The sequence below is a fragment of the Grammomys surdaster genome, unplaced genomic scaffold (genome assembly GCF_004785775.1).
Source record: "Grammomys surdaster isolate TR1022 unplaced genomic scaffold, NIH_TR_1.0 364, whole genome shotgun sequence".
In the NCBI taxonomy this organism is placed as follows: domain Eukaryota; kingdom Metazoa; phylum Chordata; class Mammalia; order Rodentia; family Muridae; genus Grammomys; species Grammomys surdaster.
Window position 1 is genome coordinate 1,322,748 of NW_021604783.1, and position 12,925 is coordinate 1,335,672.

At 48.1% G+C, this 12,925-nt stretch overlaps 1 protein-coding gene across 4 annotated transcripts in view; it reads left to right on the forward strand.

Moving 5' to 3' along the window:
* The window catches only part of Gas7 (growth arrest specific 7), a 234,896-nt gene that overhangs the window by 202,395 nt on the left and 19,576 nt on the right, over positions 1-12,925 (forward strand). For all 4 annotated transcript variants that reach the window (XM_028780144.1, XM_028780147.1, XM_028780145.1 and 1 more), the window contains exons 6-8: positions 5,465-5,554; positions 7,570-7,685; positions 11,007-11,081. In XM_028780144.1, coding sequence (XP_028635977.1) covers positions 5,465-5,554; positions 7,570-7,685; positions 11,007-11,081 — 281 coding nt within the window. The remainder of the gene's footprint in view (positions 1-5,464; positions 5,555-7,569; positions 7,686-11,006; positions 11,082-12,925) is intronic.

The window sequence follows — 12,925 nt, forward strand, 5'->3', positions numbered from 1 at the left end:
AGAGAGAGAGAGAGAGAGAGAGAGAGAGAGAGAGAGAGAGAGAGAGAGAGAGAGAGGAGGGTGGTACACACCCCTGTTCTGCTTCCTGCTCAGCACCTGTCTTGGGCATGCGAAGGGCATATCTACACTTTGCCCCAGGGTATTGGACAGGGCTTAGGATCCTAGTCTAGACCCAATTCAAGCCATAGCTCCACCATTACATATGACTGTGTGATCTGTGTTAAGTTACTTAACCTCTCTGTGCTTCAGTGCCTTCCATGGCTGTTATGAGGATTGTGTGAGTTCATACATGGCAAGCCCTTGGGGCATGATTAGCTCCTGGGCTGTCTACTGTGTAGGGACAGGAGAGAGTGAGACCCTCATTTTTCCCAAGAGACTTTTGGAGGAGACACACCTTTCCCCCTGGGGTACAGCTGGACATTCCTATAAGCTGTCTGGAAATCACAAGGAGGGGGAAGGAATCTACCCATGGAGGTTTCCATGGGGAAGGACATGTCCCACGTCCTCTTCCTTCCTAGAGCACCATGGTCCTGCTAATGGAGCCTTGTGGTTTGGGGACACAAGAGCCTGCCTAGGAGGCCTGAAAGTCACATAGGGGCCGGGTCAGCATGAAGACTATAGACTTGGAAAGCCATCCCTGCACCCTCTTGAACCACTCATGACAGTGGCCTGTCAGTCTTTGTGCCTCAGTTTCCTGCCCTGTGTATGTCTGCACCACTGTCACAGATGGACATTTCTGCCCTGATTGCTTCCTGGGTGTGATTTCATTTCGCTGCCCTCCTGGTACCTTCCACTGCTTTGGACTTTCTCTCCGGATCCATTCATCTCCCCTCCCCCATGCCCCAGCATGGGGACACATCTTCAGTCAGGCCTGGCTCCTCACACTCTCAGACTTGCCACTGTTGACATTTGTGGTCGAGGGCAGTCCTGAGGCTTTCCCACCATCGTAGTCCTCCACCTCTCCATCCTGTGTCATCTCCACCACGTGAGGCTGGGCATTCCTGCAGAAAACACTTTGTGCTTAAGTGCCTCAGCACAGCCCCTCTTGCTTTTGAGCCAAACTCAGCATGCATGTGTGTGAATACACACACACTGAAGTACTCACATTTGCACACACATAAACACACACATGTGCCCATAAACATGCACATGGAGGCACAGGCCCCTTTCCTTTCTGAGACACCCTTACCTCTTCCTAGCTTGTCTGTCTCCTCAAGTACTATTTGATCTACGAGTGATCCCAGCGTCCCCACCCCTTCCTGTGGCCTCAGCATCCCATGTATACCCTAATGAGAGGTTTATCCCAAGAACCATCATCCCTTAATTATCAAGCTCTTGAGAGCAGATGCGGTACTTCAGACCTAGTACCCAGTCATTGCAATAATGATGATTTGTTGGCTATCCACTGTTTGCCAGCTGTGCCAGAAGCTAGGAAAATCCTGGGGAAGCATGGTCTCTGCCTGCCCCTGTAGACGGGCTGTTGGAAAGGAAGAGCGTGTGAAGAAGCCATCAGAAGTAGCAACAGACATACATGTGCAGGGTGCTTGGGAGACACAGCATAGTAGGAAAACCCAGGGTAGAACATGCCATCGAGGGGCTGTCTGGCAAACATTTAGCTCTGCCGCCAGCTTGTCCTGAATTTAAACACTGTGATCTGACTTCCTCAGTGTTATGCACTTCTCTACATGACCACCAGGGGGAGAAGGGCTCCAAAGACTCTGGGAAGTCCCTTTGGGCTAACCGGAAACCAAGTGACAGAGACAGTGACCTGTACCTCAGAGCTCCGACCAGGGCATCCCGAGAGGTGCAGAGGCATCAAGAGTTGGAGCTACTCCCACTTCCCACCCTCACTCCTGCCCTGCTCCCATCTTTCCATGGCTCTTTCAAAGCCATACAAGGGGCCTTCACATTCTAGACCCCCAAACCTTCTAGTCCCTGCCATAGGCATCTCTCGAGAAGTCTTTGAGACATAAAGAGCAGGACCCTGGGACTTGCTCACTCTTCTGTCTTCCACAGGTAGGTACAGGCCGTCCTTGGGTATCGTTCCTCCCCTGTAGCCTGGCTTGGAAATGCTGCTTCTCACCAGTAGTCACCTGAGGACCCAGTCCTCACCCAGAGCCTCTAATCACACACTCAGGCTAGGACCCATCCATCTGTTTTAAGACCCCTCCCAGGTGACTCAGAGGCACAGTACATCATGGCTCTAGCACAAAGGAAGGGTCAAATGAGACATAATCAAGTCCTAGCCCTACCCTGTAGATGTTCTGTGGTCAGTCTAAGAGACTCCTGTTACTCTCTCCCCTTTGGACTGATGGAGTCTATTTTCTCTTCATGAACATCCTGCAGTAGACAATACCATTCTTTTACTGGATGTGGGTCCTCTCATGAAGGATGCTGGATATGGCTGAACACAATCTGGTTTTCCCTTGCCCTGATCCACCACTGGCTAAGTCACTTGTGATAGACTTCTTCCTTACAGCCAAGGCAAAGGACAGTTTGGATGAAGACTAAGGAAGAGGGTCAGGGGTAGAACATGAGGCTCCTTAGAAATCCGTCATGCCTGCCTTTGAGTGCCGTGGCCTCTACATGCAGGTCCACACCTGTGAATTCAGCCAGCTGAGGATTCTACCAACTGTGTGTTGAAAATTATGTCTGTACTGAACTGTACTATACAACTCTTGATCTCGAATTAAATATTATAAGTCTAGAGATGGCTGGAGGGTGTGTATTTGTAATATGCAAATACTGTACTATTTTACATAAGAGAGCCTTAGCAACTATAAATTTTGCCATCCATGTAAGGCCTGAAACCAGTGCCTACCCCTCCACCTCCAGATACTGAAGGGCAATAGCATCTTAAATCTCTGGGTTCTGTTAGTCAGTCAGTCATTTACATGTGGTTGTGTGTGTTCACAGTTGTGTGTGCACACTTGAATGAATGTGGAGATCAGAGGAAGACACTTCTTTTCTCTATCACTCTCTGCCTGGTTTCTTCGAGATAGTTAGTCTCTCACTAACCCTGGAGCAAGGCTGGCAGCTCCCAGCAATCCTCCTATCTCTGAGCCCCATGCAACCATATCTAACTTTGCATTGGGGCTCTAGGGATTTGAACTCAGATCCTCATGTATGCACAGCAAAGTGCTCCTACCTGTTAAAGTTAGGCCCCGGTTCTGCCTCCCAGCCCCATGCTCCCAGAAATAAGACTCAGACTAAAATTATATTTGCAAATACCTTGGTCATATATCTAGGCTCTTCTCTGACTAGATCATAACTAAAGATAACCCATTTGTTTTAACTTACATTCTGCCACATATCTGGTTACCTGTGCTCAGGTACCATGCATCCCTCTCACATCTTTTTGGGCTCCTCTCCCTGCCTCCATCTCTCCCCATCTCTCCTCACTCCTCTCTTTTTTCTACCTCTAACCAGGTAACTCAAAACTCAATCACCTCTAATCCCTCCAGTCATTGTCTGTAGCCAATTTTATTTAACCAACAGTTTTAAATCAAGGAACAAATTTTGCACAACAAAAGCTTGTTGAGGTAAAGGCCTAGACCTTCCCTTCTGGTACAGACTTTAGCATTACAATACATAGCAACAGACTACACCTCAACACTTACCCACTGAGACACCTCCCTAGCCCTGGTCCTGTGACTCTTAGAGCCTGACCACTTTACTGTTAGGATTCTTGTCTCATTAAATTACATTAAAACTGTCATGAAGCTAAATTAAGATGAAATTGCCATCACCAATATGGCAGAACAGAGAAATAGTTGAAGGCTTAAACTTCATACCCTGTTTTCAAGATGGCTCCTAGCAGCACTCGCTCATGGACGGCAGTTGGGGCAGGACACCACAAGCAGAGGCAGGCTTCAGCCTAAATCAAGACCTTGAAGATACCCTTTCCTGATGCAATATATGAGTTCCTGCCTGTTCTACCCGACTCCAACTCAGACCCTAGCAGCAGCTGAGGCTGGGACTCCACATTGAACTGACTGGCAGAATTAAGTATTGATCTCCAGGGCACTGTAACAATCTTGCCAGCTTCCCACCATGTCCTCATACTTCTCCCCAAAGGAGCCCCACCTTATCTCACCAATGTTAGCGTCCAGGAGCAGGCCTCTCCCCAGCCCCCCTCCCCCACTGGCTAGCACTTCTGGGTCTCTTCACTCAGGCCTGTGAGGGGAGCAGCTGTCCCTGGAAGTTGGCAGGCAGGGCAGTTTGCTGCCAGATGTTCTCCTGCCCTTAAGTCAGAGCCCCTGGGTGTGATTCAGCTGACATAGGGGTCTGCTGGTTGTACATAGTATTTTGGTTTTGCTTGGTTGTTGGTGATGGTGGGTTTGTGGGAGGAGTGTTTGTCTAGTTTTGCTTTTAACACTGAATTGTCATCACTCAAAACTCAAGATGGTTGGCACACAAACCCTGAGCTCAGAGTCTGGTGACACGGAATAGGGATCTGAATCTGCCTGTGAGATATGTGTCCACAGCTATAGACCCTAGCCAAGGCCCATGCTGTTTCCCTCCCATTTAAGTTGAAGATTCTGTGTCACAGGGGTAGGTACTGGCTGTTTGCATGTCCCTCCTAGGTCAGAGCTTGAGAGCAACCCCTCAGCCCCTGGGAGTTCCTCCTTGGCTCTTCCTTTTAGCACCTTGGCAGATGCCTGGTCTGTGGGGAGAGGTTGAAGGGAGGATGCCTTGGGGTGGGGCTGGGGAGTTGAAGCCACAGCAGCCAGAGCAGCAGCAAAGCCATGCCCACAAAGCTGGACAGCTAGGAAGTACCTCAGACTTGGCTGGGTGAAGCAATGCTTCTTCCTGTGCTTTCTGATGCTCTTTCTCCTCCCTCTACCTCCCAATAGGTGCCATGTTTTCCTAAACAGTTTGATGTCTGCCTCTGTTAATATATGCATACATGTACCTTCCATACAACCTCTACAGGTGTCTTTTGTGTATCATGCAGGAGCTTTGTCTAGCCGAGGATGGCCTTGAATTTCTCAGGCTCCCCTTCCCAGGTTCTGGGATTTCAGGGGATGCCACCACTCCGGACTCATCTCATTCTTATTTACAAATGCCTCTCCTGTTGGAAAGTGCCAGCCTTCTGGGACAGTCCTCTACTGCCATAGATAGTGTGTGGTGGAAACCAGGCACCCATGTCCCTGTACACATGGGCAGATAGACCTGCTGCCTAGTCTCTCAGAAGCATAGCTGCTGGGTCAAAGGATCTAGGCGTTCATAACTGTGATAGATCCTACTAAACTTCCACAAAAGAGGTTCCCCTCATTGTAGCCCCTGGAATGGGTGTGAAGGAGGGCCTGTTGCCTCTTACTTGAAGTAGTCACTGGCTGCTGGAGCTCGGGAAGATTGCCACATACATTCCATCAAAATGGTTGTGGGGAAGGCCTCCTCTGTGCTCTGTCCAGTTGATCCTGCACTGACAGCATTCTTTTCCCCATTCTGTACCCTGCAGATCAACTGTGTGACATTCCCTCACCCGGACACGATGCCTGAACAACAGCTGCTCAAGCCGACCGAGTGGAGCTACTGTGACTACTTTTGGGTAGGTGCTGCCTCGGGTTCTCTTCACTGTGACCCCAACAGGAACATACACCCAGAAGGGCAAGGGCAGGAAGGGCCTTTCTCAGTGAAGCCTCAAGATACAGTGCTGAGTTTCACATCTCAGATAGGACTTTCCTTTTCTAGATCATTCCAGCAGTCCCAGGGAATCTGTGTGGTTTCTAGTCACAGTGACATGGAATGCAAAGAAACTAGACAGCCATTCCCTTCAGTGTTTGGTGGAGGCAGGAGACTGGAACTGCTTTTAGTAAAGAAGTGTGAGCTCTGAGCCTTCTCAGCATTGCTGTGAGTGGCCTTGAGCTCGTGTTCTACCTCCACACGTGGTGTTTTTCCAACGGAATCATGAGGAAGTTGAGTGCAGACGGGATATATAAACTGACTCTCTTAGCGTCCACGCTCTCAAGCTGTTGTATATTGCTTAGTGGGCACAAAGATGCCTGTTGAAAGATGAGAAGTTTCTGCAGGTGATGGGTGGCAGGATCCACCACTTCAGTCTCAATACACTTTGTGTCACTAAACTCTATGGACACTTAGAAATGACGACCCAGTCAATCTTGAGATATGTATATATTCCTGCTGTTAAAATGTTACCTTAACGTAAATACAAAGTCTCACACCTCAAAAATGCCAGAAGTAGTCCTGGGTATTTGCATGTTTGAAGTCAGCAGGTACAATTGACTTCCGCAGTCATAGTGGTGAGGGTTTGTGCCACCTTGACCATCTATGGAAAACTACTAAATCTCTACAAGGAACTTTTAGGAAGACCCCAAGGTACACAGTCGACAAATAAAACCTCTATCCAGCATGGCACAGAATAGATTATCTTCCCTCTTTATACATTTGCTAAATACTAGGCAACGGTGCTTTCTTTCTCCCAAATCATGCACCCATTAGGAAGTACATTAAGGTTCCTGCTTGCCGCAGTAAAGTGGTACCTGCCATTCCATCTTGCAAAATAGAGGACTGAAGAGGACACAGAGGAGGTGAAAGTTTTGGGGGCCGTGAGAGGTGATCCTGGAGAGAGATGTGCATTCAGGCATAAGGAGACAGGGCGATTCTGTAGACCTGTCACATCTTGTACTGTCTATAGGAGGGAGGTATTGAGAGGGTTTTAAGAAAAAATTGGGTATAACCTCCTCTGTGCATGTAGCAGATGGGAATGGGAATGGAGGGTGAGCAGTGAGTGAGCTGTCCAGGAAGAATGGTGGCAGCAGCAGAGTCAGACAGAGGCAGCCCTGTTCTCAATAGTCATCTCTGGGGCTCTAAGGACCAGGACATATCCTAGACAGGAGACAGAGAAACCTGTAGGACTAGAAAGTGCATGCGATCCTGCCTGCTGCTCAGTGGCATCCTGGGACCACATTTGAGAGCCTGCATCCTTTTTGCTTGTTTGGTGTTATGTTGAGACAGCTGGCCAACGTAACACCTGCTTCCAGGTGCTGGGATGACGCCACCGTGCTCACCCGAGAGTTCTCATCTTATTCTGAGTTCTAGCAACTGGTCCACCCTTTCTTAGTGGTTTTCCTCTCATGATCACCAAGGCCTTTTCCTCTTAGAAACATCCTCTCACTAGCAGAGTCACTGGAACACACTGCTCTTGCTGGTCCGCCTTTGAGCCAATGAGTTCTTCAGCCTGTTTATCCCAGAGAGAGGCATGTTTGGGCTTGCTCTTTTGGGTGATTTCCTTGCTTTTCCATCAAGATGCAGCATTAACAGAACGAAGGGCGCACATCTTCAGTGCCCATAAGGAAGTCTCTGTAGGGTGTGTGTGATGGTGGTCTCCCTGTTGGGAGAGGTGTCAGTGACATGCTCAGAGGCTCATGGGTCAGTGTTGCAGAGGAAAGAGTTTCACTGTACTCAGAACAGGGAAGAGGGGTCATGAAGCCCTTCACAGTGAGCAGAGTATCTGCAAGCATCAAGAGCTGCCTGGTCTTATCTGGAAGGGATCCTAGAGATACTGTTCAACCCCTGATGATTTGGGCTTTTGCTTCGTCTTAGGCGGATAAGAAGGACCCCCAAGGCAATGGCACAGTGGCTGGGTTTGAACTGCTTCTGCAGAAGCAACTGAAAGGCAAGCAGATGCAGAAGGAGATGTCTGAGTTCATCCGGGAAAGGTGAGCCCGAGGCCCGTGCAGCTCTGGAGCTAGTCACAGGCCCTACCCTGAGCCCTAAACCCCAAGGGAGTAGATGACTTGCCATGCTCAGCCCTGGGAGAGATGTGGCTAGCAAATGTGTGGAATAGAGATGGATAGTGTTTCTAAAGGTTTGAACAAAATGCAAAAATATTGGTAGCCAGGTACAGTGTTACATGCCTATAATCCCAGAATTTGGAAGTTGAAAGCAGAAGGTAAGAAGTTCAAGGTCATTATCAATTGTATAACAGGTTATGACTTGTCTGAGCTGCATGAGACCACATGTATATATAAGTGTGTGTGTGTGTGTGTATGGTAGATATATATATCAAATATATACATGTAAATTTATAAGATGCATATGTATATATATATAACAAATATATACATGTAAATTTATAAAATGTATATACAAACTATATACATGTAAAATTTATATATGCATATATAACAAATATATGCATGTAAATTTGTGTGTGTGTGTGTGTGTGTGTGTGTGTGTGTGTGTGTGTATTACATTAAATCCTGGAAGCCTGGCATCTCTTGATGCCTTCATAGCCCCTATACAACAATTGGCTGGAGCTGAGTAGCCCCATGGACAGGACATGTGTCCTATTCACCCCAGTCTCCACTCCTCCCCACTGCACCCCAGTCTCCACTCCTCCCCACTGCACCCCAGTCTCCACTCCTCCCCACTGCACCCCGGTCTCCACTCCTCCCCACTGCACCCCGGTCTCCACTCCTCCCCACTGCTCCTGACTACTTTGCTCCTTTACCCTCATATGAATCACTGTCCCTTGTCACAATAAAGAAGAGGAATGTGACCTTCCAGGTCTTTTTTTTTTTCTTGAGACAAAGTCTCACTGTGTGTCCATGGCTGACCTGGAGCTCACTATGTAAACCAGGTTGGTCCCAGACTCAGAGATAGACGTGCTCTGCCTCCTGAGTGATGAGACTAAAAGCATACCCCACCCCTGGCCTTCCACATCTTCTTACAATTAGAACTGTTTCCCAGCTAAGGGAGACAGAACCATCCTCCCACCTCATCCCTGCCTCTGGGGATTCTAATAGCCCTGTGCCTGTAGAACTTGGTTGTAGATGAAGATCCAACAGTTTCAGCCTATGGAAAATAGGAAGAGCTGCAGAAAAGTCCCCATTTCATCTTCCTCCTCTCTCTCCCTAAGTTCATATCCCAGCATAACTGCACACCTGCACACCCATGCACACCCATGCAGAAATGCACCTGTACACACACATATCTGCACCTTAATATCTGTGTACCTGCACAGCCATGCATCATATCCCCACACAACTGTACATCTGAGCATCTGGACTCCCATACACCCTTACACCTGCACCCCCACATCTGTACCCCACATCTGTATGCCTGTATGCCTACACATCTACACACCCATGCACATGTACCCCCATGTGACTGTATACCTATATTTCTGGATATCTGCATGCCCTCCTCATACCTGTACACTCACACATTCTTATATACCCATATCTCACACCTATACACCAAGCATCTGTATATCCCTATGCACACACACCTGCACATGTATGTTTCTACATACCACAGCCTTGTGTACCTATTCTTACACACCCACGTGCCTGAACACTCACATGCCTGTGCCTCCATACCTGCATACGTGTACACACATCTACACACTTGTACGCTTGCATATCCACATCACATACCCAAACATCTGTATACCACACACACCTACACCCGTGCACACAGAAACAGATTTTTTCACAAACTTGTGCACAAGTTTCCAACAAGAATTTCCAAGACTTCTTGGAAATGTTCACTGCAAACCACAAAGATAATTTTAAAGTATTTCTTCATTATAACACTAGTAATCGGGTAATAATGCTTTGGCATTTTTAAAGCCTGTTTTTCCTTAGGAGGCCTATTTTCCATTTGTATAATCAAATCTTTATTTTATGACCCATTAAACTAGTAGGAAATTGGAAAGCTGCTTTGTTCAGATGTGAGAAAACAGAAGCATAAAACAGACAAATAGGAAGCAATAGGAGCTGAAACTTCAATATGCATATGGTTTATACCCATAACAGTGTCCTGTTGGCAAATGAATGGTCTCTGCCATCACAGACCACTGTGATCATCTCTGGAATCCAGTGGAGGGAATTCAAATCCCTGGAACCTTTCTCGGCCCGTCTTTGGAGCTCTAGGAGAAGGTTGTCAGAGGCAGGAGAGCCAGGCTGCAGGGCTGGGAGTATACCTGGCCAGCACAGCCCTTGCGTTTGCTGGGCTGAGGGTAGTGGGTGGGATGTGGAGATGGTACAGGCTGGTTCACAGCAGAGGCTCAGGAGGCAGATGGTATGTGCACCTCCCTCTCCTGGCATGTGCTCTTGGGCTTGTGACATGATGAGATCTGCTTTCTGGAGATCTTGGCCACAGTAGGTATGAAGGTGTGGGGTAGCTATCCACGTAATCGGGACTAGAGGCAAAGACAGGCACCTGAAGAGACAGTGGTAAAGGATGGAGATGGGTCAGTGTGAAACACAGGAGCTTGCGGACAGGTTCCAGTCAGAAGTGAGCTGTCATGTAGAGCATTCAGCAGATCTGCATAGTCACTTCCCAGGCCTCTGCATTATTTGGGTTTCACCACCCTAGCAAGTGGGAAGCAAATGGGACTTCTCCATTCACTGAATGAAGGTGTAGGAGGTCTGTCTCAGGCTTGGCCTTCTAACCACCTCTGGCTGTCATAGCCCAGCTCTGCTTCTCACCATGACCCCAAGAGCCTCTTAGGATATGAACATGCTTTTGATGGCCCACTTAACACAGAGGTACCTAGCTGTACAGAATGTACCCCAGAGAGTTGCCTTGGAGGTGTGTGGAGGGTTTTCTCCTCCTGGGAAATCCAATGGGACTACTGCTCCAAACACTACCTAGTTACCATGGAAACACTTGCACCCTTAACAATGTTTGGCAATTGGAGGGAGGTATTGTGGGTGGGAAAGTGGAGGAAGATCTTCTCTTCTTGCTTCTGTGAGTTGGGGCCATCTGGAAGTGTGTGAACCTGAAACTAAGGGATAGAAGGGTTGGGGACATGCTGGGCATCCTGGGAGTCAGTCACAAGCTTCTCTTGTTCCTGGAAGACTCTCATGTCCAACCTGGTGCTAGAAGTGGTGCTGATAACATCTGCTATCCCCAGAGCCTGGAGAAGGGGGAAGGAGAATCCAAACTATTCCTTTATCCAGTAGCTGTCACTGTTGGCTCCTCCTTAGTCAGCAGAGCACTGAGAACCACTGGGTTTTCTCTCTTTGCAGGATAAAGATTGAAGAAGAATATGCAAAGAACCTTGCTAAGCTCTCACAGAACTCCTTGGCTGCCCAGGAGGAAGGGTGAGTTGGGAGGAAAGTGGAGGGGAGAGGAGGATGAGCGGACACAGAGGAAGGATCGTTACTTACTCAGCAAAGTTGCTCACTTGGGATGGGGAGATTGCTGTAGGCCTGGCTCACTGTGGGGTCTGTGCCTGTTAGTCATCCGTAGTCCAAGGTAGGCCCTCAGTACTTGAGGTAGACTCTCCTGGCTCAGACAGTGGACCAATAACAAGGTGGACACTCATAGCTCAAGGTGGGTTTTCATGGCTCAGGATTCAGACTCATGGATCATTGCCCTGTAATCTCAGCATTGTGGTGGCTGAGAAATGGGAGATTATGAATTTCAGGCCAGCATAAGCTACATAGCAAGACTCTATCACAAACAAATGCCCCAGAATACTAATGTTCATGGTTCAAAGCAGCACCCATGACCTGATGTCTGGGTGTTCACACTCTAGCTTTATCCCTTCTGCATATTTTTTAGTGACTCAGGGTCTTCTAGGTGCTGGAGCACAGCAGAGACCCTCTGCGCTGTGCCCTGCCACTGGACAGCAGCCTCTGGGTGCCCAGCTCTGTTCTTTATTCTGGGTGTCAGGCTGGTTGGAAACTGAGTCTGAGAATTTCCTATCCAACCTCTCTAAGAGTGCTTTTGAGAGACCCAGTCCAGGCCTCGTCTCCCTCTCCTAGTGTGACAGTCCAAATGGGGCTTAGGGGACACTTTCAACCCTCCCAGCCACACAAGGATCTTTGAAGGATCTTCAGTGGGAGAACTCCTTCAGGGATAGATGCCTTTCTCTGCTGTCTGTCTGTGGAACCCTGGCCCTCATGATCTCAAATGACAGCCACTGTGGAAAATAGCTTGACATAGTCAAAAAAGTAGTATCCATCACCACTCCTTCCTAGATCTATCCTCAAATGAATCAAAACCAGGGACTCAAACAAGCATGCTCAGAGTAGCAGTGGTCACAGAGACTACAAGGTGGAAACAACCCAAATTCCATCAGGAGGCGACTGGGTGCAGAAATTGTAGTATACTCACAATGGATACCCATGGATGCACAACCGTCATTCACCCATAGAAAGGAATATGGAGACCCTCTACTCTATGGAGGAACGTCGAAAGCCTGATGTTAGGTAAAAGAAACCATCCACAGTGGATCACAGAGTATATCATCCCATTCCTATGAGATGTCCGGTATAAGCAAAGCCATAGAGACAAAGCCCACAGTAAGTGGTAAAGAAGGAAATGAAGAGTGACAGTTAGTAGGTACATCTTTTCATTTTGGGTGTGTATACGTCTGCTGCGGCCACTATAACAAAGTACCACAGACTGAGTAGCTTAAACTGTAAGAATATGCCTGGGCATGGTTGTACACATCCATCTGCGATCCCAGCTCTAAAGGGTCAGAGATGGGAAGATCACTCATTAAGGGCTAGCCTGGGCTACACAGTGAGATCCCTGTCAAAAAAAAAAAAAAGAACAGAAAAAAGTTTTTATTTTATCTCAGTTCTAGAGACTGGAAGTCTAAAGTCAATGTTCCAATAGGGTCAGTGTCTGACATGAGTTCTCCCTGGGGTCACAGATGCTGAAAATCACTGTATACTTACCTATCCCCTCTACCTGGGCTGGGGTGAGGGAGTAGGCCCTACAGGGGCAATGATCCTATTGGATCAGGGCTCCGTCCTCCAACATTAACTACTCCATCCCCACATCCTTGATCAGAGTGTCAAGCTATGAATCAGGAAGCTAAAGGGGAGGGGGAGGAAATCACAAACTTTTATTTACAACAGGGTGACGAAGTGTTTGGGGTCATCAAGGATAGGCTGTTCCACACTGTGGATGCTGTAAACACGTTTGTGTTGCT